Genomic DNA, 25,041 nt, shown 5'->3' with positions numbered 1-25,041 from the left:
TCCTGGATCAGGAAGGCTGGAACAATCGTTATGGGTGGCACGCATATTTGATATATGATAAAGTAACAGTCCATAAAGAATTTTTAAATCATACTATAAGAAAATCTTTATATAAAATTTGGACAAAGCATAAATGGCTCTTGGAGCCGAAAATACCAAAGTGGGTGTCACCCATTGGAAGCAATATCATTGAAGAAAAGTAATTCAGAAAAAATTTGGCCTACTTATCAACAATTAATATCTGAGAAAGAGGGAGACATCCAATTGAAAAATTGAAACCATATGAGGAAATAAAACATCATTGTAATAGCTGGCTACAATATCATCAATTGGTATACAGATTCAGACAGGATAAAAAGAAAGGATTTGAAAACAATACATCTAAACTGCAGAGCGAGTTACTACAATCTAAGAAAAAGAATATATCTAGAATGTACAGATTGCTGTTAGAATGGGAGTTGAAGGATGAAACCACCAAGGAGGTAATGATTAATAATAATAATAATAATATTTATTATTTGTACCCCGCCCATCTGGCTGGATTTCCCCAGCCACTCTGGGCGGCTTCCAACAGAAACCAAATACAACAATATCAAACATTAAAAACTTCCCTAAAAAGGGCTGCCTTCAGGTTTTTTCTGAATGTCAGGTAGTTGTTTATTTCCCTGACCTGTGATGGGAGGGCGTTCCACAGGGCGGGCGCCACTACCGAGAAGGCCCTCTGCCTGGTTCCCTGTAGTTTTGCTTCTCGCAGTAAGGGAACAGACAGAAGGCCCTCGGCGCTGGATCTCAGTGTCCGGGCTGAATGATGGGGGTGGAGACGCTCCTTCAGGTATACAGGACCGAGGCCGTTTAGGGCTTTAAAGGTCAGCACCAACACTTTGAATTGTGCTCGGAAACGTACTGGGAGCCAATGCAGATCTCTCAGGACCGGTGTTATGTGGTCTCGGCGGCCACTCCCAGTCACCAGTCTAGCTGCCGCATTTTGGATTAATTGCAGTTTCCGGGTCACCTTCAAAGGCAGCCCCACATAGAGCGCATTGCAGTAGTCCAAGCGGGAGATAACCAGAGCATGCACCACTTTGGTGAGACAGTCCGCGGGCAGGTAGGGTCTCAGCCTGCGTACCAGGTGGAGCTGGTAGACAGCTGCCCTGGATACAGAATTAACCTGCGCTTCCATGGACAGCTGTGAGTCCAAAATGACTCCCAGGCTGCGCACCTGGTCCTTCAGGGGCACAGTTACCCCATTCAGGACCAGGGAATCCTCCACACCTGCCCTCCTCCTGTCCCCCAAAAACAGTACTTCTGTCTTGTCAGGATTCAACCTCAATCTGTTAGCCGCCATCCATCCTCCAACCGCCTCCAGGCACTCACACAGGACCTTCACGGCCTTCACTGGTTCTGATTTGAAAGAGAGGTAGAGCTGGGTATCATCCGCATACTGATGAACACCCAGCCCAAACCCCCTGATGATCTCTCCCAGCGGCTTCATATAGATATTAAAAAGCATGGGGGAGAGGACAGAACCCTGAGGCACCCCACAAGTGAGAGCCCAGGGGTCTGAACACTCATCCCCCACCACCACTTTCTGAACACGGCCCAGGAGGAAGGAGCGGAACCACTGTATAACAGTGCCTCCAGCTCCCAACCCCTCTAGCCGGTCTAGAAGGATGTTATGGTCGATGGTGTCAAAGGCCGCTGAGAGATCCAGCAGAACTAGGAAACAGCTCTCACCTTTGTCCCTAGCCCGCCGGAGATCATCGACCAGCGCGACCAAGGCGGTTTCAGTCCCATGGTGAGGCCTGAATCCCGATTGGAAGGGATCCAAATGGTCCGCTTCTTCCAGGCGTGCCTGGAGTTGTTCAGCAACCACCCTCTCAATCACCTTGCCCAAGAATGGTAGATTTGAGACTGGGCGATAGTTGGCCATATTGGCCGGGTCTAAAGATGTTTTTTTAAGAAGCGGTTTAATGACCGCCTCTTTCAGCGGGGCTGGGAAGGCTCCCTCACAGAGGGAAGCATTCACCACCCCGCGCAGCCCATCGCCCAGCCCCTCCCGGCTAGCTTTTATAAGCCAGGATGGGCAAGGATCAAGGAGACAGGTGGTTGGTTTCACTCGTCCAAGCAGCCTGTCCACATCCTCGGAGGTAACAGACTGAAATTGATCCCACGCAACTGGACTAGACAGGACTCTGGCACTCTCCCGCCCTGGCCCTGCTCCCACGGTGGAGTCTATCTCTTTCCGAATCTGAGCGATTTTATCTGCAAAAAACTTTGCAAACGCATTGCAGGAGATCTTGGGGTCCCTACCAGGCCCCGATGACGAAGGTGGCTCCGATAGATTCCGAACCACCTGAAAGAGTCTCCTGCTGCTATTTTCCGCAGATGCAATAGAGGCGGTGAAGAAAGTCTTCTTCGCCGTCGCTATCGCCACTTGGTAGGCTCGACGTTGAGCTCTAACCTGTGTTCGGTCGGATTCAGAATGGGTTTTCTGCCACCGGCGCTCTAGCCGTCTCAACGATTGTTTCATCGCCCTCAGCTCCGGGGAAAACCACGGGGCTGTCCGGGCTCCATGCAACCGGAGAGGGCGCTTCGGAGCCAAACAGTCAATAGCCCTGGTTAGCTCCACATTCCAGCGGGCCACCAGGGAATCGGCTGAAAGGCCATCAACATGGGATAAAGTATCCCCTACCACTCTCTGGAAACCATTTGGATCCATTAAGTGGCGGGGGCGGACCATCCGAATTGGTCCCACCTCCCTGCAGAGGGGAAGGGTTGCGGAGAAGTCCAGTTGTACCAGGAAGTGATCTGACCATGGCACTTCTTTAGTTTCACTTTTTTTTAATGTCAGATCACCAACATCCATAGAGGTGAATACCAGGTCTAAGGCATGTCCTCGGCTATGAGTTGGACCAGACCTATTCCGGGACAGCCCCATGGAGGCCATGCTTTCCACGAAGTCCCGAGCGGCCCCTTGTAAGGTCGTGTCGGCATGGATGTTAAAATCCCCTAGGACGACCAAACTAGGTGACTCCAGGAGAACATCCGCCACGACCTGAAGCAGCTCGGGCAGGGAATCCTTGGTGCAGCGGGGAGGTCGGTACACCAAAAGGAATCCTGTACTGCCCCTATTGCCCAACTTCCAGAACATGCACTCAGAGAACTGGGTCTTCCCAATAGGACGCCTGGTGCAAACTAATGACTTCCTAAAAATCACTGCAACCCCCCCTCCCCGCCCAGATGGCCTGGGTTGCTGTGCGTAAGAGAAACCTGGTGGACAAGCAGCGGCAAGGACAGGCCCATCCGCTTCATCCAACCAAGTCTCTGTTACACATGCCAGGTCAAGTCCACCATCCACAATCAAGTCGTGGATGGCAGTGGTTTTATTCAACATTGACCTGGCATTGCACAGCAGCATCTTCAGGTCATGTGGGTATCCCTTGCTGAATCCAGTATCCGTCCGGTCAGGACCAGACCCGGAGGCAGGAATAGTCCTCAGACAACGACTAAACCTGCCTCCTCGGCAATGACATGGTCTGGTCTTAGCGTAACTCCTCCTCCTGCCCGTGATCACTGAGATCGGTTGTCCCAGTGCATCCCACCCTGTGGAACCTGCCCCAGCCATTTTGTTGGCCGGGACCCCCTCCCAGGCAGCCCTGACCCCACCCCTTAAGAACAAAATTAAACCTATATAAAAACAGAAAACAAAACACAACAATACAAACCAAAAACTATAAAAATTACAAGTAACCAAAATTATACAAAACTCAAAACCCCACTAAACATCTATCCCACCCCCACAACAAGAAAACTTAAAAAGATGAAAAGAAATAATAATAATAATAGAAACATTTTAAAACATTTAAGAAAAAAAAGAAAAAAGAAAAAAAAACATTTAAAAAAGAGCTGGACAGCAGCAGCACTCAGGCACTCAGGCAGGGGGGTCCTCCTGGGCAGCAGCAACCAGCAGCAAAGCAGAGGCAGCAGCAGTCCTTTTGAGGCCTTACCAGGCCCCGCCCTGGGCCAGATGGTGAGTGGCAGGAACGGGGCCCTCAGGCACTCAGGCAGGGGAGTCCTCCTGGGCAGCAGCAACCAGCAGCAAAGCAGAGGCAGCAGCAGTCCTTTTATGGCCTTACCAGGCCCCGCCCTGGGCCAGGTGGTGAGTGGCAGGAACGGGGCCCTCAGGCACTCAGGCAGGGGAGTCCTCCTGGGCAGCAGCAACCAGCAGCAAAGCAGAGGCAGCAGCAGTCCTTTTGTAGCCTTTTCAGGCCCCGCCCTGGGCCAGGTGGTGAGTGGCAGGAACGGGGCCCTCAGGCACTCAGGCAGGGGAGTCCTCCTGGGCAGCAGCAACCAGCAGCAAAGCAGAGGCAGCAGCAGTCCTTTTATGGCCTTACCAGGCCCCGCCCTGGGCCAGGTGGTGAGTGGCAGGAACGGGGCCCTCAGGCACTCAGGCAGGGGAGTCCTCCTGGGCAGCAGCAAATGATTAGATGGGCGAAAGATATTGGGCATGCAATTGACTTTGATAGATGGGAGAGATTATGGAGGAGAGATCTGTATTTTACAGCCTGTGTAACCATAAAAGAAAATATGCTCAAGATGATGTACCGTTGGTACATCACACCAGAAAAATTATCCAAAATTTATAAAAATCAGTCCAATTTGTGTTGGAAGTGTAAAAAAGTGGGTACATTCTATCATTCATGGTGGGGATGTAAAGTGGTTAAAAAATTCTGGGGTGAAATACATGATGAGTTAAAAAAATTATTCCAAATTACATTTTCAAAGAAACCAGAAGGATATCTATTGGGATTAATTTCGAATGATATTCCCAAAAATAAGATTAATGTCTTCCTATATGCCACAGCTGCGGCGAGACTGCTGCTAGCAAAAAACTGGAAAGGGGATAAAATTCCGACAATTTCTGAATGGAGAATCAAAATGTGTGAGATGGTAGAGATGGCAAAATTAACAGCGAATATTAGAGGTCGCTCTAATCAATAAATAATAAAGGAATGGGAAAGAGTAAAAGAATACATGATTACAGTACATCTTGTTCCGGAATTGATATTCTGGCAAATTTGGAGTAAATTGTACAGGGGAAATAAGAGAGATTTGGAAAATATAGAAAAAGGATATTGGATGTAGTAACACGATTATAGAAGATAATGTAAGATATTGAATAAATAAAATCACGCATGAGTGAGGGGGAGTGGAGGGAGTGGGATAAGGGGATTTAGTAATTCCATTGTTGTTATTGTATGTTTATATGTGTGTTCGTGCTTTTTGTTTGTAAAGATTTGAATTCAAATAAAGATTATTTTAAAATTTAAAAAAGAAAAAGAAATATTGTGCACTCTCCTTCCTTGCCGGATTTTAAAGCAGAAGTTGGGTGGCCATCTGTCATGTATGATCTAGTTGAGGTTCCTGCATTGCAGGGGGTGGGATACATGACCCTCAGGGTACCTTCCAACTCTGTGCTGTGTGCTATATACTTTTCATAATGATGGAAGAGGGCATTCAGAGGCATTTCAGGTTGTAGTAAATTCATCAAGGTGCTGTGTTAGTAACCCCATCCCTAAAGGCTAGTCAACTCTTGTGCAACTGTATGAAGCACAGTAAAGTAAAAAGTAAAGGACCCCTGGGTGGTTAAGTCCAGTCAAAGGCAACCATGGGGTTGCGACACTCATCTCACTTCAGGCTGAGGGAGCCAGCATTTGTCCACAGACAGCTTTCCAGGTCAGGCGGGCAACAGGACTAAACCGCTTCTCGCGCAATGGAACACCGTGATGGAAACCAGAGCACAAAGAAATGGTGTTTACCTTCCTGCCACAGCAGTACCTATTTATCTACTTGCACTGGCATGCTTTCGAACTGCTAGGTTGGCAGGAGCTGGGACGGAGCAACGGGAGCTCACCCTGCCATGTAGATTCGAACCGCCAACCTTCTGATGGGCAAGCCCAAGAGGCTTAGTGGTTTAGACCACAGCGTTACCTGTGTCCCTGAAGCACTGTATTAATATCCTAGTGCCACTGTCCTTCCAATAGCAAGTTGTGCCCTTGTATTTGTGCCAGACCAAAATGCAGGTAAAGTTAGTGGTACATCTCCCTGCTACTAAACATAACTATGTCATGAATAATTAGTACTACTAGTAATATATTTACAGTCGTACCTCGGGTTACGTACGCTCCGTGTTGCGCTCTTTTCAGGTTACGAACTGCACTAACCTGGAAGCGCAACCCAATGCATGTGAGATTTGCGCATGCGCAGAGCGTTTTTTGCGGGGTTTTCTAAACGAATTGTTTGGGTTACGGCCTTTTCGGGTTACGTACTGTAACCTCGAACAGATTAAGTACGTAACCCGGGGTACCACTGTATTTGTACCCCACCTTTTCCCCTAATGGGACTAAAGGAAGCTTACAGCATGTGCCACTGGAGGGGTAGAATGATCGTAGATGTGTTTCCTCAAATTACTCTTACCGTTAGCCCGCAACTTAAATGCATTTAACTTTTATGCATTCAGCTTTATACACATGGCAAAAAAAACAAAAAAGACAGGGCAGAAAGGGGACAAGTTTCCGGGGGAAATAACTTTGGCAATCCCAATCTGCCATTGAACCCATTGAGTTTTGATGGCACAGGATTTTGGCTTTAGGCTAATATTACCATTAGAAGTAGAAACCTTTTTTTATTTATATACAATGAACTGAACTGAAATACGACTGGAATTTACTTAACACTTGGGTTATTTCTTACATGTTTGGCCTCTATTGAGACACAGAGTTGACCAGAGTAGCTGCTTTATTTTCTGAGCTGGCTACTTACAGACTTGCCTCATTTCCTGCTTGCATTCTAGTGTTTGCCAACTCTGCTGTTGATGTTTGTGCTGCTCATTCAGCAGTGGGAGGAAACCTGGTGGAGTTGCCTGCTGATGTATCACTGCTCTTCTGTATTTTTGATATTTCACATGCGCACATTAACAGTAGGAGAGAAGTTGGGGAAGGGGTGCTTTGCAGAAGGTCCTATGTCCAATCATTGGCATCTCCAGGTAAGTCAGGGAATGTCCCCTACCTGAAACCTGAAGAGCCACTACCCATCAGTGTAGACTACTGAGCAGAATAGACCAGTGGTCTGACAGTGTAGGTCAGCTTCCTATGTTCCTATGTTCAAAAGTGCTTTGAGTGGCACATGTGAAATCTGTCCTAGTCTGCAGCATAAAGTAATTTTCCTTTTCTTCCAGTTGTACTGCAGGTTTAATAGGCGTTGTGCACATATACTACCCCCCACTGCTTTCTTTCTGATTAGCAATATTAATCAGAACATATAGTGTTATTTTTAGAACTCTGGTCTAATCAGGAAAATCAAGGGGGTTTCTTTATTAACGTGCCTTGTATATAAATATCTGTTGCAAGCAAAAATACCATGTTTCCACTAAAATCTGCTCAAGCCAAGGAGCCAAGATCATTATTACTTATGCAAAGTTTTAGCGCCTCATAATTCTGCAGTCAAAACAAAGCAATGCAAATTATAAATGTGTATGCCAATAACTTGACCTGCATGTTTATACTGGTAACAGAATTACACTTTCTCTTTGCAGGATTTAGTAGATATTAGTGTCACTTTACACACAAACATACCACATCCTTCTCTCCCAAACACCATGTGCTATTTCCTGTACTGCACCTAGTCAGGTCTGACATACCATATTATGGTATGTTACCAGAAACATTATATTGTTACCAGAAAAATGCCCATTGCCTCCTCCCTTTGCCCTTCTCTATACACCTGTTGTTTGCCACACTGTGCCCCCCACATGTCCTCGGGTCCTAGATGTCCACAATGACCTTTCCAAGGAGGCCTTCACATCCTGCCCTCCAGTTGTTCCCATCACATTCTGTTTTATTTTTCCAATTTACTGTAATCATTGCATGGTTTTGCCCACCAGGTTAAAAAATGAATAAAAATCTTTCGTATTTCTGCAAATCCCTCAAGCATGCTGATTCCCCCCCTAGTGGCCTTGTTTTGGCTACTGTTTCCACTCTCCACCAGAGTTCGCTATTAGGAGAGATGCTGAATGTCAGAGTGAAGATCACAGCTAAGTACTTTTCAGTCCAATCACAAAACACACTTGCCTCAACCTAGAAAAAGTTAGTTGCACCTAATGCAACAGTTTCATGTGCAATAAGTAGTTGTGGCGTTTGCCCTCTAATGCTGGTGATGTCATACTGGGGATAGTGTGAAAGAGTTAAAGGACTCTTCAATGAAAACCCAGGGGGCGGAGTCAACTGTGTATAAGATTGAAGCACAGGGGTTTTGAGAGTCAGTCCACTCCAGTCTGTGAGTTCAGATCAGTAGTTGAGTCAGTCATTATAGTGCAGTCAGTTGTTTGAAAGAGAGAGTTTCAGTTGGGAGGTGGTTGATTCGATTGGGAATCCTGTGTGGGTGGAAAGTATAGGCTGGTGTAGGAAGGTATAGGCCGATATAGGAACTAGCAAAGAGATATTGACAGGATATTCTGAGAACTTAAGCGAAGTACTGTATTTGTAACCATAAGCTTAAACAAAATAAAATAAAATAAAAATTCCTTCTAGTAGCACCTTAAAGGTAAAGGTAAAGGGACCCCTGACCATCAGGTCCAGTCGTGTCCGACTCTGGGGTTGCGGCGCTCATCTCGCTCTATAGGCCGAGAGAGCCGGCGTTTGTCCGCAGACAGCTTCCGGGTCATGTGGCCAGCATGACAAAGCCGCTTCTGGTGAACCAGAGCAGCGCACGGAAACGCCGTTTACCTTCCCGCCGGAGCGGTCCCTATTTATCTACTTGCACTTTGACGTGCTTTGGAACTGCTAGGTGGGCAGGAGCTGGGACCGAGCACCTTAGAGACCAACTAAGTTTGTTCTTGGTATGAGAAATAAACTTGTTCTTTTTGGTTCCATTTTAAAAACCTGACTGGACTCAGTGATTTACTAGGGAGTACCTGGTTGGTGGCAGCGGAACAGCAGTACAGTGGTGGCACAGGGATCAATAGTCCGTTTAATGACCGGGGACCCTGTGTGATCGCTACAGTAGTCTTCAGAGTAAACATGCTAAGGATGGCAAGCACTGTAAATCCTTTCAAAATTGATGGGACAATGTGGTTCAACAGCTGTGGACATCCTTGGAAGACACAGATTATCTAGACCCATTTCAATCTGGGTATAGCTCAGGCTATGTGATGGACCCTGTCAGAACGTACAACCCTCGCTCAGAGGACTGCACTGCCAATTTGTTATAAGGCCAAATTAAAAGTGTTCCTATTGGTATATAAAAGATTATCCCATTGACTGCTACTGATTTTGGGGGACGTAACATTTTAAATGGAGCCACGGGATTCAATGTGGGACCTGTTAAATTCACTCGGCCTTATTTCCAAATAATATGTTACCATCAGTGTGGGATTTTGTATCTGAATAATAAGAATGATGATGATGATGATGATGATGATGATGGGTAGTAGTAGCCTAACAGCTTTTGAAAGTCCATGTGTCAGCTATGAGACCTCTCCTGCTTCAGCCAAATCCCCATTTCTGCCAAAAAGAGCAGTAACTGTGAAAAATCCAAAAGCAAACAGGAATCATTTCCTTCATGTGCTTATAAAAGGGCATGTTTATCTATTCAAAAGAAAGGTGTGATTCTGCTGTGTACACAGTCCACAGTCCACAGAGTTGCACAAGGTTCTCTTGCATCATGTGTCCTGGTTTAGCATGCCACTTTTCTCAGTATAGCATTTTTTTATTGCCAAGAACCCTCAGACCACATTTAGACCTGCACTGCAGTGATCCCTCATTATTCACTCTGTAGAACCTTTCGAGAGAAATTTCTGCCTTGATAAACAGTCAACCGCCACAGAGGAGCTAGAAGTCTTCCCCAAGCAAGCACTTTTGTTGCTGGGATATCACTTTTCCCTTGTGCTCAAAACACAATACGGGACTAAATCAGCAATATGATGGAAAAGTGGAGGTTTTCTGTCCTCTGAATACCCCGAATATCAGCAAATATGGCAACCAGGTTAAACTACAGATTAGATGCAGATCTGCCCCAATCACATGAAACATGGAGCAGTGTGGGATCGGGTGCCAAATCAAATTGCAAAGCAGTTGGTTGTGGGGAGGCTGGACCCTCCCACCACCAAATTCTCCTACCATTTCCTCCCCATCTGGACTCCAATACCAGAAGTGGGCTTTCTGGGGACAAACACAGATGAGGGAAATGAGGGAGTGGAAAGCTAAAAATTCTACTTGCACATTTCCTTTGCATTTAAATTACACACACACACCATTGCCAGCCTGCACATGATCACAACAGATATACATTAAAGTTATAGGTCCATTGGTGTCCTGGACAGTACAGCTCAAATAGTAGTGGCGGTAAGGCATCCAAGTATGACTATTACAGTTTTAAATGGCAATGCAATTTCTTTTCTTTTCTTTACCATAGGAACTTTAAATGTCTGGAAAATATCTTTAGGGGTGGGTGGGCAAGTGAGGAAGATGTACTCTCACAAGATCTTCCTTAGGCAGACAGATCACTGTGAATTTTTACCTTACACTTTATAGCACATAGAAACCAGCCAAGATGATTCAAATGTCATTTCAACAGATAAATATTAACAGGATTTTTATGGACTTTGGGGTCCCAAGCAAACTCTTCTTTAAGTCTTCTAGTGATTGACTCTGCTACTGGCTATGGAAACCAATTACCTTAGCACCCAGTCCTTTCTGCACAGAGCTAAAATTTTGCCAATCATTTGAGAAGGAATCAAGGCAGAGGATTAGCAACTTGGCGAAGTTGGGATGAGATCTAGGGATAGATCCTTTACATGATGCCAGTATTTGTCTAAGCAAGCATTTGGTCCTTCTGTCATACCACTGAGCAGTGGAATACATATTCTTCCATTACTACTATTCCTAGCTCTACTGATTACCAAGCGATAGCACAGTGTAAACAAAACCTTTCTTATTTATAATTAACTTTCTTGCATGACTGATAAGGAGCATGCTTTGAAAAGAACATGCTGGAACAGAATACTCTAATTCACAGAGCGATCCCATCCATTAGTTACATACTTGGCAGGATAGAATTGCTATTAAATAAGTTGATGAGAAGTTGTAACAACTTGAATATTCACTAGCCTCTTCTGGTGCACTGGGAAAAATGAGTCGCTAGTCCTGACCTTGCCCCAAGTTATGCTTGCTGAAGTGGTACAAGTGAAAATTCAGCATGTGGCTACTTCATTTAACACTAAAGCCAGGTAGATGAGGAAGATCCCACCAGCTCAATATCCTGACTCCCAGCCCCAGTGATTGCTAACACAATGAAATACAGCTCATTTCCTGAAGGGTGGAGGAAGGGGAATGGATAAACAAGGTGTGTTTTATACAGAAAGGGAGCAGGTAACATCATAGTCCACACAACAGGAGGTTATCCAGCCAGCAAGTGGCCTCTTTGTTCAGTTACTGGTTTCTGAACATAAAGATGCATGAAACACATCTTTGTGCATGAAACACGCATATTGGTATATGTGATTGTTGTTAGCTGATTTGACTAGAGCAATAAAATGCAATATAGAGACTAGTAACTAACGAACTAAATAAACAAAGCAAAATTGATGTGTATGCTAAAACCAGATGTCATAATACCTGACAGTTGTCTATCCAACTTTAAAAGAAATAGAAAAATCAAAGGAAGGGCATTTCACAACTTCTCTAGCCAAGCTGTGCCATTGCTGTGCCACTGTTTAAGTAGGTGGTTAATGTTTACTCGTTCTGTTGAACCCTTTGCTTCTTGTTTTGTCCTGTGAACTTAGGAAATAACAATTCCATTCCCTGTGCTGTGCTTTGTCAGTATAAAGTGCTCTGTCTCATCCCATATATGCTTACCACAGGCAGTTACTGTGTGTCAATAACCATTTTTATAGAGGACAATTATGATTACAGTCTTGGTTTATATGTACCACTTAGCATCAGGTACTGGCATTACAACTGTGCAAAGAAGAATATAACAGATGTGTTACTAAATGGAAGTGTGCTAATAAACTACTGCTCCTGCTGCTGCTGCTCCTTGACACACCAGATTGGGGCTAAAGAGGAAATAAGCATGGCAGAGATGGCAACTGCAAAGGCAATGAGGTGGCAAAGTTACCAGCACCAGAGGAAAGAGCAGTAAACCCTCGGGGAGCCTTGTGTGTGACTAGGTGGTTAGTGTGTGTATTAGGAGAGCACTATCTGTCTCAAGCCCTACAAAAGTCTGGAGAAGCCCCTTTGTATATTACCTAAAAACAATGCAGCTTAAATGTTTCCAATGTGATTTTGTGATTTACCTTGAGTGGGATATTCCCTGAAGGGTGGCACACAAATCAATAAATAAGAAACATGCTCTAGAATAAGCTGATGAAATAATGTGTTTCCTCCATTGCTAATTTAGCCCAGGAGATGACTCTTATGTAGCAACGAAAATACAAACATTTACCTGCAAAAGGGACTGGAAATGGCAGGTATCGTGTAACAAATCCCACCATTCAGACAAAAAGATCCATAACTGCTGCCACAAAGTTCTTCATGATCTAAAACAAAAAGAAATATAAGGTAGGTTATTTTTAGCCTGCTCTTCTTGCATGAAACAAATGTGATGATGTGGGGAAATTTAATAACTTACTGAAGTGTTTTCAACACCTTGTTTGCCTTCATATTGTATGAAAAAGTGGTTCTATTATTATTACTTTTAATCATGACAAATAAAATAAGGATTAACCTTACTCTCACAGCCTGCAAATGCATAGGCATCATCACCATCTCCTGTTATGCAAACACAGCTTTTGGGATTCTTTTGCATGTACAGGTGGACACAAGATCCAAGCACAAAACCCTACAAAAGAGGAGTGGGAAAGGCAGCATTGTCATTTGCTTGCATTAAGGTCTGTGCAAAAGGGCTTCAGCAAAGGAAAGCAGAGACTTATTGAATCCTCTCCTTCTGCCAAAGGACCGAGAACAGGAACAGTACTTTGTCTGTGGGAAACTGGTAATGTCAGGACCGGTTTCAGTCCAACATCTGCACAGATCTGAGGGCTCTGCTAGCGCATTAGAGTAGGGGTATCCTTTTGCAACTGAGTTCAGTGGGATTTTAATTGCATAAAACTCAGTACTAGATGACAGCCTTCAGATTTTACTTGATAGGCTCTGCTTGCATTATTATTAGTAGTATTATAAGTATTATTAGTATTATTCCGGAGGTCTCAGGGTGGTTCACAGAATAAAATCAAGATATAAAACCACAAAATACCTAATAAAAATAAAAACAACAACCCAATAGCGCCCCCCCAAAAAAAAACACATTTTAAAAGGGCATAGGATATAAATCAGATCAACCAAAGGCCTGGTTAAAAAGGAACATTTTTGCCTGGCGCCTAAAGGTATATAATGAAGGCGCCAGGTGAACTTCCCAGGGGAGAGCATTCCATAGATGGGGAGCCACTGCAGAGAAGGCCCTGTTCTCGTGTTGCCACCCTCCAAAGCTCTCGAGGAGGAGGCACATGAAGAAGGGCCTCAGAAGATGATCTCAGGGTCTGGGTAGGTTCATATGGAAAGAGGCGGTTCTTGAGGTATTGGGGTCCTGAGCCGTTTAAGGTTTTATAGGTCAAAACCACTACTTTGAATTGGGCCCAGAAACTAATTGGTAGCCAGTGCAGTCGGACCAGGATCGGTGTAATATGCTCAGTCCGTCTTGCTCCAGTGAGCAACCTGCCTGCTGAATTCTGCACCAGCTGAAGTTTCTGAACCTTCTTCAGAGGCAGCCCAACGTATGCAGTAATCTAACCTTGAGGTTACCAGAGTGTAGACAACAGTAGTTAGGCTGTCCCTGTCCAGATAGGGGCATAGCTGGAACACCAGCTGAAGCTGATGGAAGGCCCTCTGGGCCACTGAGGCCACCTGAGCTTTAAGCGACAGCAGAGGATCCAGGAGGACCCCCAGGCTATGAACCTGCTCCATCAAGAGCAGGCAACTTCCCACCCATCTGGTCTAGCGGACCACCCACTAACAGTGCCTCAGTCTTATCTGGATTGAGCTTCAGTCTGTTGGCTCTCATCCAGTCCATTACTGAGGCAAGACATCCAGCACTTCCACTGCCTCTCCTGCAGATGTAAAGGAGAAATACAGCTGAGTGTCATCAGCATACTGCTGACAACGTACTCCAAACCTCCAGATAACCCCACCCAGCGGTTTCATGTAGATGCTAAACAACATCGGGGATAGGACTGAGCCCTGCGAAACCCCACATTGAAGGTTCCACAGGGCTGAAAAGCATTCCCCAAGTATTAAAAGACAAATCTTGAAATCTTCCTTACACCTTCAGATTGAAAAATCTACTTGTTTCCACTAAACACAGATAAGATTAACCACAGTTTTTCTGAGTTCAGACAAAAACTAGAGGCAAAGCTTCTGATTTCCACCTCAAAGTTGCACCAGAGGAGGCGGGGAGCACATTAGCCTAGGGGAAGGCTAGGCTTGTTCTCAGCCAGTAAAGTAACTGGCCAAATTCACAAATAGAACTTCTCTAGTGAGTAAGGATTGAAAATCTAGTTCTCCCAGTCCTAATCAAACAGTGTAATGATTACACTGCACTGTTTCTCCAATAGCTACTTCAGAGCTGCTGATACACATAAACTTTTATATCCCACCCTTCTGCTATCAATCCAGTCCAGATCCACTATCATCATCTGAAAGAAAGTGGCTGGCGGGGTGGGACAGCAAGAGTGGGGAACAGGAGTAAAGAACCCATAAGCATCTCTTCATGGCCTTAAATTTCTCTCAAGAGATCAGCTTGCAGGGAATATCATTCCACAAAGAAAATATATTATTTGCCTTTAAGGCCTCCCCCCATCAAATGATTTTTGAAATAAATAAATTATACCCCCCTCCTTACGTGAATGCAATGGGTGGGACAAGTTAGCAGCTCCTCCTGCTATACATTATATCAATATTTATCTGAAGGAATATTTTAGCAAGAGCTATTTTTAAAAAGATTTTAAAAAATATTGCTATATGTTAAGACCAAGCATTTCCATTAAGACAGAATCCGCTTATGGCATAACACACTTGAGAACTATGTGCTACCTTGCACTCTAGGTGTCATAGTCACTGTTATTTCTAGCAGCACCTGAAAATGGGACAGCAAATATGGAAACATGGTGCCACAGCAAGACCACTTTTTAAATGGTTGGAAAGTTGTACCAATTTTTCAATTCGCAAACACTAACAACAATCTAGCTTAGGTTGATATTTCCCATATACAAATGTGAGTCTCTAAAGGCCTCTCTGCATGATCTGTCAAAGTGGAGAAATATCCTGCAGCACAGCCAGTAATAGAAATGTTACTTCCTGACTAGCACAGTCCAGGTAGGAAGCCAGGAGGGCAGAGAGTACGGTAGCTCAGGGATGTTGTTTTTACAGAACCATAACCAGATTTGCTTGTTCATCCGGTACTGTTCTTTGTTGACAAAATAAACTCATCCAACCTGAATTTCTCTATTTTTATTCAGATTCTGTGAAGTTTGTTAGAGAAGTCTGATTTTGAGGCAGGTCTACAGTCTGTATTATGACATGTCTACAATGTGACTAGAATACAAAAGTTGTGTTACTCTATGCTACATTTAGAGGGCTGTAATCACTACAAGTAACTTCATGGTTTACAAAACACTCTAAAAGCTCATATGAAAAGCTACAGTAAATATCATCAATCTCTGTACACATTTGTAGGTTCTTCTGAATTTTGTAACTTGTGCTGTGAATGCTGAACTCCATGCAGCTACTGTACTGTGAAGGAAGTGGAACACCAACTTGGCTGGGGGAAATTTTCATACAGGCTTAGTGGCAGGAGTGCATTGTGCTATGAAGGGGCTTGAAGCCAGGGGAACTTTGGGAGTTAGTCACATGCTGAATGCAGTGTGGCCATGGAAGTAAAAGGCCCATCTTCCTGGGTGAGAAATAGATTAAAGACTGTGTGCTATGGGGAAGGCATGGGATCTATTCTAAAAGGCTGCACAGAAGCAAAAGTGGAAGTGGAAATCACAAGGGCTAAGGATAAAGAATACATGCTGTTAGAGGAAGGTGCCAAAAATATTCAAATTCAGAATAATTAGACAGGTATTTGCCTATAAGACTCCAATATATTTCAATCAAGTTATAATGTAGAAATTATTTGAATATTAATTACATGGAGAACAACAAATGAATTTATTATATAGTAGTTGTTGAACATTGTGCCACAAACAAACAGGATGAAATTGTATTCAAGATATCAGTCAGCTGTGTGGGTGGAGGAGCATTCATTATTTGCATCCTATCTCAAAGGTTCAAGACACTTTGCAATTTGAAATGTTTATGACCTGTGGTTCAGTACAACTTGCCTACTGGATTCCTTCTTACTAGTGCATGAAGAGGTGTAGGTGGGTGTGCATGCTTTCTGGAGATGGGAGAAACAAGTCAAGGAACTAAAAAAAGAAACTAGACTGGAAATCTGGGGTGGGGGGTGGGAATCTAGTCAGGAGAAGCAGAAAACAGCCTGTTAAGGAATTCATATTTTTGATGAATTATTGTATTCATTCTCATGGTAAAAAATATCTTATATCAGAAGTGCTAGAACTCAGTTCCTGCTGCCTCCTCCCTTCCCAACATCCTTGGAATGGCCACATTTATTATTTATTTATTTATTGAATTTATATACCGCCCTATACCTAGAGGTCTCAGGGCAGTTCACAGAACAAAATCAAAATATATATACCGGTAATCAAAATAAAAAACAACAACCCAATAACACCCCTAAAAAAAGAACCACAACATTTTAAAAGGGCATAGTATATGGGAAGCCACCTTACACTGCCAGACCAGAGGCATCAAGCAGTATCTGCTCTGAATGATCATGGCTCTCTGGCTTTCCCATCCCTGAGCTCCTTTTAAATGGGAAATGCTGGAACTTTCTGCATGCTAATCATATGTGTGCCAAGCTATAATCTCACTCCACTGGAGGACAGAGAACTCAAGATGCTATATGCTGTGCCTGTTCCCTTGCTCAGGTTCAGAAAGAGCTGATGGGAAGGTAATTGCAATGAACCACCTAGTTCATTTTCCCCAAGCTATACACTGAAACTAGGGGGGGGGGTCACCTCTCTTAGTAGCCATCCTATTTCTGCAGTACACTGATTTTATGGCAAAACCATAAGTTGATAGTAAAGAGAAGGGCTGTTATGTGCTTGCGCTGTAAGGGGAGCCCCATCAACTAATTGTACCAATTGCCAATGGCTACCAGCCAGGATGGCGCTGCTCTGCCTCCAAGAGTCAGAGGCAGCAATGCTCCTGGATGCCAGTTGCAGGAAACCACAGGAGGGGATCTTATGCTCAGGTCCTGCTTGCAGGTACCTTGTAATGGCATCTGGTTTGCCACTGTGGCAACAGGATGCTGAACTAGATGGGCCATTGGGCTGATCCAGCATGTTTTTATGATGTGTTCTTGTGCAGTCTAACAGAGAGTGGAAAGTGATGACATTGCAAACAACTCATGATCTAGTAAACTTCAGGGAAACCTTTAACAAAATGTTCTTGAACATTAAAGAACATATTACATTCAAGAACATACTGAGGGTGGGCATATTCCAACTCAAATAAAAATTAGACACAAAAATAAGAAAATATTATTTAAATGGTGGAACATTTCTGTGAGAGCAGGTGGAATTGCATTTCTCCATAAGCTTTCTTGCTTAGAAAGGTAAGTTAATATATAGGTATGATCATCTCCACTGTGATCCCCATCACTGTGCATAGGGACAATATGTTGCCCACAAGCAAAGCAAATATGGACCTTCTTTAATCATGCTAACTATTTTATGCATAGATAATTCCACATTTTCACACTACTATATTATGCTGTTCAATATGCACATCAACATCAGCTGAATATTTGTGCCCACTAATCTGGCAATGTAAACAGAAGCCTAAAATTTGTCTGCACCTGCAAATGAGGGACATACCACTGCCTGCACACATTTTAATACATCAGGCACTACAGTCCAAAATAGTAAATGTCTGAAAATAGCCTGCAAAATCCACAATCTTGTCAGCACACATTACCTATGAATGTTTTGCCCAAGAAAAAAGTTAATTTGCCAGAGGAAGTACAGAATGACCTTCTTTTCTCCAACCTTCTCTGTTCTTTTGTATAACAGTCTGTGTATCACCTCTTGCCATGACTAAGTGGTGTTCTTACTTTCTAAACTTCATCCACCCATCTGAAATATGGGGATAACACTAATCCATATGACAGGGCTAAATGTAAGGAGGATTACAAGATGCTGGTTGCAATCAAACAATCCAAACCAGGTTAAAAAATAATACAATAAACCCTTTCCACAAGGGCAGGAGAGAGAACATGTGAGCACAAGTATATGAAACCAGTATGTGAAGTGGTTTGACGAGTCACAGAAACAAACCATTGAACAGTCAGAAATATAACACAGTTGTGAATATTGGTACAACCAAAAACCTTAAGGAAGTTACCTGTTCGCATATTATTCTGACCGCTTGTAGTTCTTGATCACCGCCTATTCTTCGAATGCCCTGAAGACAAAAACACCTTGTTTTATTCCAAATGTTTTCTGTCTGATGAAACAGCTAGGATTATTTTCATCAAAACTAAATAAATACTCAGTTGGCAGTCAGCAGGTATCTGTTACCCTTTATGTAAACACAATTAATTTTAAATCTAACAGCAAACATTGCTGCATTCAATAGCTCAGTGGTCCTGATTTTTTGTTAACTGCTTCCTTTGTTCCTGCAGTTACTGTACTTTTCCGTGTATAAGACTAGGTTTTTTTACTTCAAAATAAAGTTAAGAATCAATCTGGGGGGTGTCATACACGGATAGTGCATAATGCCCATTTTCTAAATTTGGGGTCCCCAAAAGTGTGGGGGCATCTTATACACGGAAAAGTACAGTAATTTATTTGGGCAATTCTCCTTTATTTATTTTGTTCACCTCCACGCCCCCACAAATTGCAGCACCATGCTGTCTAGCATAGGCAAACAGCACTATAAAATCTTTAAATATTATTGTAACTTTAATTAAATCTAGTTTGGAGGTTATGTCCATTGTACTACATCCCAATGAGTTTAAATAGGTTATTACTGATCTATAGCCTATTAATTGCTGTTTATTATTGTGAATATGCATTGTGATATAAACCGAATGAGGACATTATACTGAAGTATGGTTTAGTGTTACATCTGAAAGTGCCATCCTTAACCTATGGATTGCTGTGTATCTAAGACTGAATCCAGGCTGCCTTTTCATTCGACCTTTGATCTAGCAATGTAGTGGCAACCAGAATGAGAGGAGAGGAAAGTAATTTATGGAGCAGTTACCAAAGAGAACAGAGCTTTTCTTCATCAGTCACTTTCTTCGGCTCATCTGCTAGACCCTGGTCTGTCAAAAGCATAGATGGGTACTGTTCCAGTGTGGCTTGCAGATGATGTTCCCAAACCCCTTCCTCTCCAAGAACTCAACAGAGATATAGTTTTACCTCTTAGTATAAATCAAGAGTGAGGTTGGTAAGGAAAACGTTTTGTCAAAATCTTTGTCATCAGTGGCAGCTTTATTTATGAATTATGATGCCAACTCTTCAGTCCACTACACCAGTGCATATGATCGACATTATTAAAGTGTAAACTTAAATGGCCTGTTGAGCTGACCTCCAATAAAGGTGAAGAAACAGGGAGGGGGGAATCCCACTAAGGGCAAAATTAGTTATCATAGAATCATAGTTAAAAGGGGCCACATGGATCGTTCTAATCCAACCCCATTTCATTCAAAGTGGGGCTCATTAGAATAGTTTCATTTGAGTTCTGAGTAGGGATGCAACCCAATAATAAAAATGTTAATTCATTAATCATGTAAGTCTCAGACAATTAATTTATAGATTAAATTTGTCTAAATGTCATATTAATAAAAAAAATATCCCCAAAGCCAAAAGCATATTTCCTTTAAGTTTATGCACACATGTATGCTGGCCAGGGATTTGTGGCAAAACCCAGGGTCCACTCAGCTGATTGAGCACCCGGAGGGCCCCCAGATGCAGCACATTTAACAAGAGCAGCTAGAGTGTAAGTTATACCCAGCTGCACCATTGTTTGGTGCAAAAAGCATCATCTTAGAAGAGCATTCTTTTTTGTGTGAAGACAACATAACCTTTTTACATTGGCCACTATTGATTTCACATACATTTGGGAACAAACTATTTTTAATGTTTATTATTTTTTATTATATTTGTACACTAGTAGTGTGGTTGGATTAATTCAACCCCTTTTAATTATTTCCTTTCCCATTGAAATATGCAGGGGATATTCATCACTTATCCAGGAGAACAGAAAATATTCCTTCCTAGTCCAAGGATTATTAATGAGCAGATTTGATATAGATGTGAGAACAAACAGTGGAGGAGAAAATCTTACTTCCTTTTCCAAGAATCATTAGTGAGTATCTTCCACCCAAACACATCTTCTGCTACTTTTCAAAGAAGTGCAATTTGACCTTTGCAACATACAATTTCTAGTGGTGTGTATATCAGTTCCCAGTTATTTTTAGTACATACTTCAGGTCAGCTGCTGGTTAAATCAGCCTAAACAATGGCCCTCAGTCAACTGATCATGGAGTTTCCCCTACCCCTAGAAGACCTTCACAGACACACTTGCAATAGTAATAATCCATGTCAAGGTCTCACATGTACCAGGCAAGTTTCCTCCTACCAATTACCCAGGCAGTGTGTGATCAATAGGAAATGGCACTTTGTGTAATCTGGCTGTAGTGCTTGACAACTAACTGCATTCCCACATTGTTTACAAGGAAAGGAGCAACACAAAGTACTGTGCTGCATAATGTTATGTACAGATTACTACAGTATATCCCAGGAGAAAGCTGAATGATGTACTGGTGACAATGCTTTAGGAGTTATATTTGGTTGAAATGGATACCCACTGTGCTTCAAGTAAATATACAGAAGATCCTGTTTTACTCAGGGTTGGAGGAAAGAAAGGATTAAACAACCCCTTATCCAGAGCAAGAGCAAACAAAATTTAAACATGTTTAAGAGAAATACAGTAACCATCTAAAGGAGCTCAACTCTGTTTCAAGTTGCAACCTTGCAAGAGAGAGTGAGAGAGATTCAGAGATTTCTTGCTGAAATAGCCATCCCTGTCCTAAACTAAACATGTTTAATTTGAGGGAAATATAATAAATTGCACTTACTAATTTTCATAGTTACTAACAATGGTTATTTTCAAATTTACATTTAATACTTGTGCAATAACATCTGCAAAAAAGGTAAAATTGTTCTATATTGCTTTTGTTGCAGGTAATCTAATCCTGATACTAAATCAACCAGTAGAGCATGGACCTTTTGTGGATGAAAGAGGTTGCACTTGGAATATTACACATTCACCTATGTCACTTGAAATGCTTTTTTACATTTGCCCTGGAGAATGCAGGATCATTTGTCAAGAGGAAACGTCTGGATACATTTTGTTCATTCTAAATGGCATACTGTTTCATAAAAAGGTTAAAGAGATCTATACTTACAGTGTAAATAAAATCAATGATGATTCTTGAAAGAATAATCGATTTCTTTATGTATCCTGATTCTGCAACAGAAACATTAAATGACAGCTCCCTGAATTACACTGGTTAAGTCACAGTTCTTCTCTGTGGCTCTGTGGCTCATGTTCTGTCAACTTTGTATATAAGGAAATAAAACTGAAAACAGTAAGAGGCATCAGTTAAAAAAAAAGCAGACCTGAGTGCTTACCTGAGTGTTACAATTCCAAACTGCGTGCACAAAATGATGCATTTAAGTTAAAGAAAATGCTGTGTATTCAGCAGCAAGGTCTGGCATTATGTACTTGATGCTCAAAGCTGACAATTTATATGACTGCATAGTGCAACGTGGGTGAGGTTGAGGCACAGACAAAGGTGTACACAGAGGCCAAGTATGGGCCAGGAGAACCGCCCCTTTGTTCTCACAGCATTGCATACATGTCACTGTAACAGGGCTTTGATCGTAAAGCAAAAATGCACTGTCAGTGACATTTGACTGAACTTCAAAGCAGCTTCCAAATAGCAACATAAACAGAAGAAGCTAACTCTCTGGTTACAAATGTAAATTTAATACTGTACATGCTTACTTCGTTTAACACTTGAAATGTATTCTGTATTCTTAACAGATAGTTCCAAGCTACTTTAAAATGCCAGTGGCTAACCTTGCAGCTCTTAGAGGCAGTTCCATGACCTACATTTCAAATCAACTACTGCATCCAGGTTGATTAGATCTATGCACCTGAACCTATACTTCAAACCAATTCCCGAAAGTGCTTTGATTAGATCCATATAATCACCTTTAGGGCAACCTGTTGCCTGTGAATTACTTATGTGACAGTGATGCTATCTTTACTATCTCTGTCACATTTTTCAGAGAAAGCATATTCAAATTCTGAGACATGCGTACCCGTATATGTATGTTTGTGGGAAGTTGGATAATGATATTATTTACTTAAGGCACAATCCAGAATCATTACAAACTATTGGAGTTTTTGCATTTTAACTCAATGGCCCATAAACTGCAGCATTTAAATGCATACTGGCATATAATTTAAACTTTTTAGGCATGCAGAATTTTTGAGAGTACCATTTCCAGCTTTTCTCAGGGATTAATAAAGGGAGCTAATGTCAGGGGAGGGGGGGGGGAAAGATGAACCATGGAAAGGGTTAGGAAACTATGCTGAATGCAGACATACAATTTCTTCTATGTTGGTAATGCTTCTCAATCCGTTATGTGTTCTGGTTTTTAAGCATTTACCAAAAAGTGTGCAAATAGCTCAGTGGTAGAGCACTCCCATTGCATGCAGAGATTCAGAAGTGCAGTTTCCACTATGCAGGTTGGGGATTTATCCCTAAACCAGCAGAGGACACACTTCCCCAAATGTGCTACCAATTCCATTTTGCACAGAGTATTCAGGAAAATAAAAACTAAATAATCCTTATGGCTTATAACCTTTACACCAAAACTGTAAAACCAAATGATAAAACATTAAATTCAAATAAATCCAACATACTATGATTAATAGTTATTTGTATTAAACCAAATATTTGTGCATTTTTATTCAAAAAATATGTACATTTGGGCAGTTCTTCTTGACCTTCATATTATTTTCATTAACTATAATGATATAGAAATAATCATTTTTACATAATTAGACAGAAATATTACTAAATCATTAAACCTGTTACTGAACACACTGCAATACTTTTCTGTGTTTTAAAAACATACAACTGCAAATATCTTATGATAAAATAGTAACGTACATTTAAAAAAATTCTTTGTGCACTAGATCCGGAACTCATGTCGATGGTGATTTCAACTTTGTTCAGCTAGAAGAAAAACACAAAGAAATTTCATATTTGCATTCTGCTTCTACTGCTTCTAAGCTTAATTTTTTATGGCAAATGTAACTACCCTTATTGTGCAAATAAATTACTAGAAACGATATCATTTCTAAGAGTTTGCTTAATAAGGGAGGATTGTTCTCGTGTCTCTGGTTGTTATGAGCACCGAATATATTGACTTTATTATCACCCTCCCCCCAAAAAATAATCCTGAAAATTGAAATTTGTTAAGGGTGTTGGATTTGTAGCTCTGTGATTAACCAAAATTCCCAGGATTATTTTTTTTAAGGGGGTGCTTTAAATGTATGGTCTGTATGCAGTCTGTTAGACCAGATATGGACAAACTTGGCCCTCCAGATGTTTTGGGACTACAATTCCCATCATCCCTGACCACTGGTCCTGTTAGCTAGGGATGGGAGTTGTAGTCCCAAAACATCTGGAGGGCCAAGTTTGGCCTTGCCTGAGTTAGACCAACCCGGAGTATTCTGAGGTAACAAACTACCCTGCTCTTTATTAGGTAGCAGAACTTACTTATAAACATTTCTAGTTCTGTAAACTCCCATGTTCTTCCAAACAGCATTCAGACACACACACACACACACACACACACACGGGTTGCCACATGTTCGGGAAATCCCAGACATAATCTATTTTCAGGGGCCAACATACCCATCAAGGGGAATTTTACATTTTAAATGAAATGTCTGGGGTTTGGGGGATTTATTTATGGCTGGCTGGCTGGCTGGCTGGCTGGGGCTCTGGTAAGTGAAGGTTTAAATACAACCTGACACTCCATTGGGATAAAATACTATAAATCCTAAAGAGTCACTGTTTTTAACAATCTTGCAAATAGTTACAAATTGTATTTCCTGCCTGGCTAAGATTTATTCTCAAATACTATGTTGAATCAGATTTCTTAAAGCAATTTCTAGAATTCTAGATGCAATCAGCTAGATATGAGGGGGAGGTCTCTTACCTGTCCTTCAAGCCACATGCAGTTTGGATGGGAAGCCATGGTAACTGCTCATACAAACTAGATCACTGTTTTGTTTTACAAATAGGCTGAACTGATGTGAAAAAAATGTATACGTCACTGAATCTCTAGCAGCAACTGATTGTCTAAAAAACATTTTGTTACATGTTGTAGGAAATTATCTTTCTATCTAGAAATGGCAGGATTACTCACTTTGTTTGCAAAATGATATCACTTTACTAGGAACCTTGTCATAAAAATGCTGTGACACATTGACTGACATAGTCAAGGAAGTAGTTTTCAGAATGTCATTCTGTGGCAGACTGTTGCTCCATGGCACAAACACACGCACCCTGCACATCCCCCAAGAAAACCCCTGGGAGCCAACAAATTCAAATAAAGTTCCGTACAGAAGTATGCACCACTTGCTGTCAGCCCTGGTAGGATTGCCGTCTCCTGTCAGTAGTCAGGTGAAGGTGGCGCAGGTATGACAAAACTGATATATTGCCCCCCCTTCTCTCTTTCACACACACACACTTGAAAAACAATTTCTTAGA

General features: G+C 42.2%; 1 protein-coding gene and 1 long non-coding RNA gene across 6 annotated transcripts in view; one reads left to right on the top strand and one right to left on the bottom strand.

Annotated features, from left to right (window-relative positions):
• NRG4 (neuregulin 4) overlaps positions 1 to 25,041 on the bottom strand; it is a 45,764-nt gene that overhangs the window by 5,940 nt on the left and 14,783 nt on the right. For 2 of the 5 annotated variants that reach the window (XM_033161361.1, XM_033161360.1), the window contains exons 2-5: positions 23,431 to 23,496; positions 21,652 to 21,713; positions 18,579 to 18,638; positions 12,502 to 12,595 (exon numbers count right to left, since the gene is read on the bottom strand). In XM_033161361.1, coding sequence (XP_033017252.1) covers positions 12,502 to 12,595; positions 18,579 to 18,588 — 104 coding nt within the window. In that variant the 5' untranslated portion in view covers positions 18,589 to 18,638; positions 21,652 to 21,713; positions 23,431 to 23,496. Of the gene's footprint in view, positions 1 to 12,501; positions 12,596 to 18,578; positions 18,639 to 21,651; positions 21,714 to 21,877; positions 22,001 to 23,430; positions 23,497 to 24,487; positions 24,791 to 25,041 lie in introns of those variants that run through there. The other 3 variants (XM_033161362.1, XM_033161363.1, XM_033161364.1) reach the window with 3 other exon arrangements.
• On the top strand, positions 6,677 to 15,605 carry LOC117053521. Its single transcript, XR_004427400.1, has 3 exons — positions 6,677 to 7,045; positions 12,457 to 12,617; positions 15,569 to 15,605. It is a non-coding gene; the product is annotated as an uncharacterized LOC117053521 (long non-coding RNA).

Source organism: Lacerta agilis, chromosome 9, assembly GCF_009819535.1.
Source record: "Lacerta agilis isolate rLacAgi1 chromosome 9, rLacAgi1.pri, whole genome shotgun sequence".
Taxonomy (NCBI): Eukaryota; Metazoa; Chordata; class Lepidosauria; order Squamata; family Lacertidae; genus Lacerta; species Lacerta agilis.
This window is presented reverse-complemented; position numbering and strand designations above follow the sequence as displayed.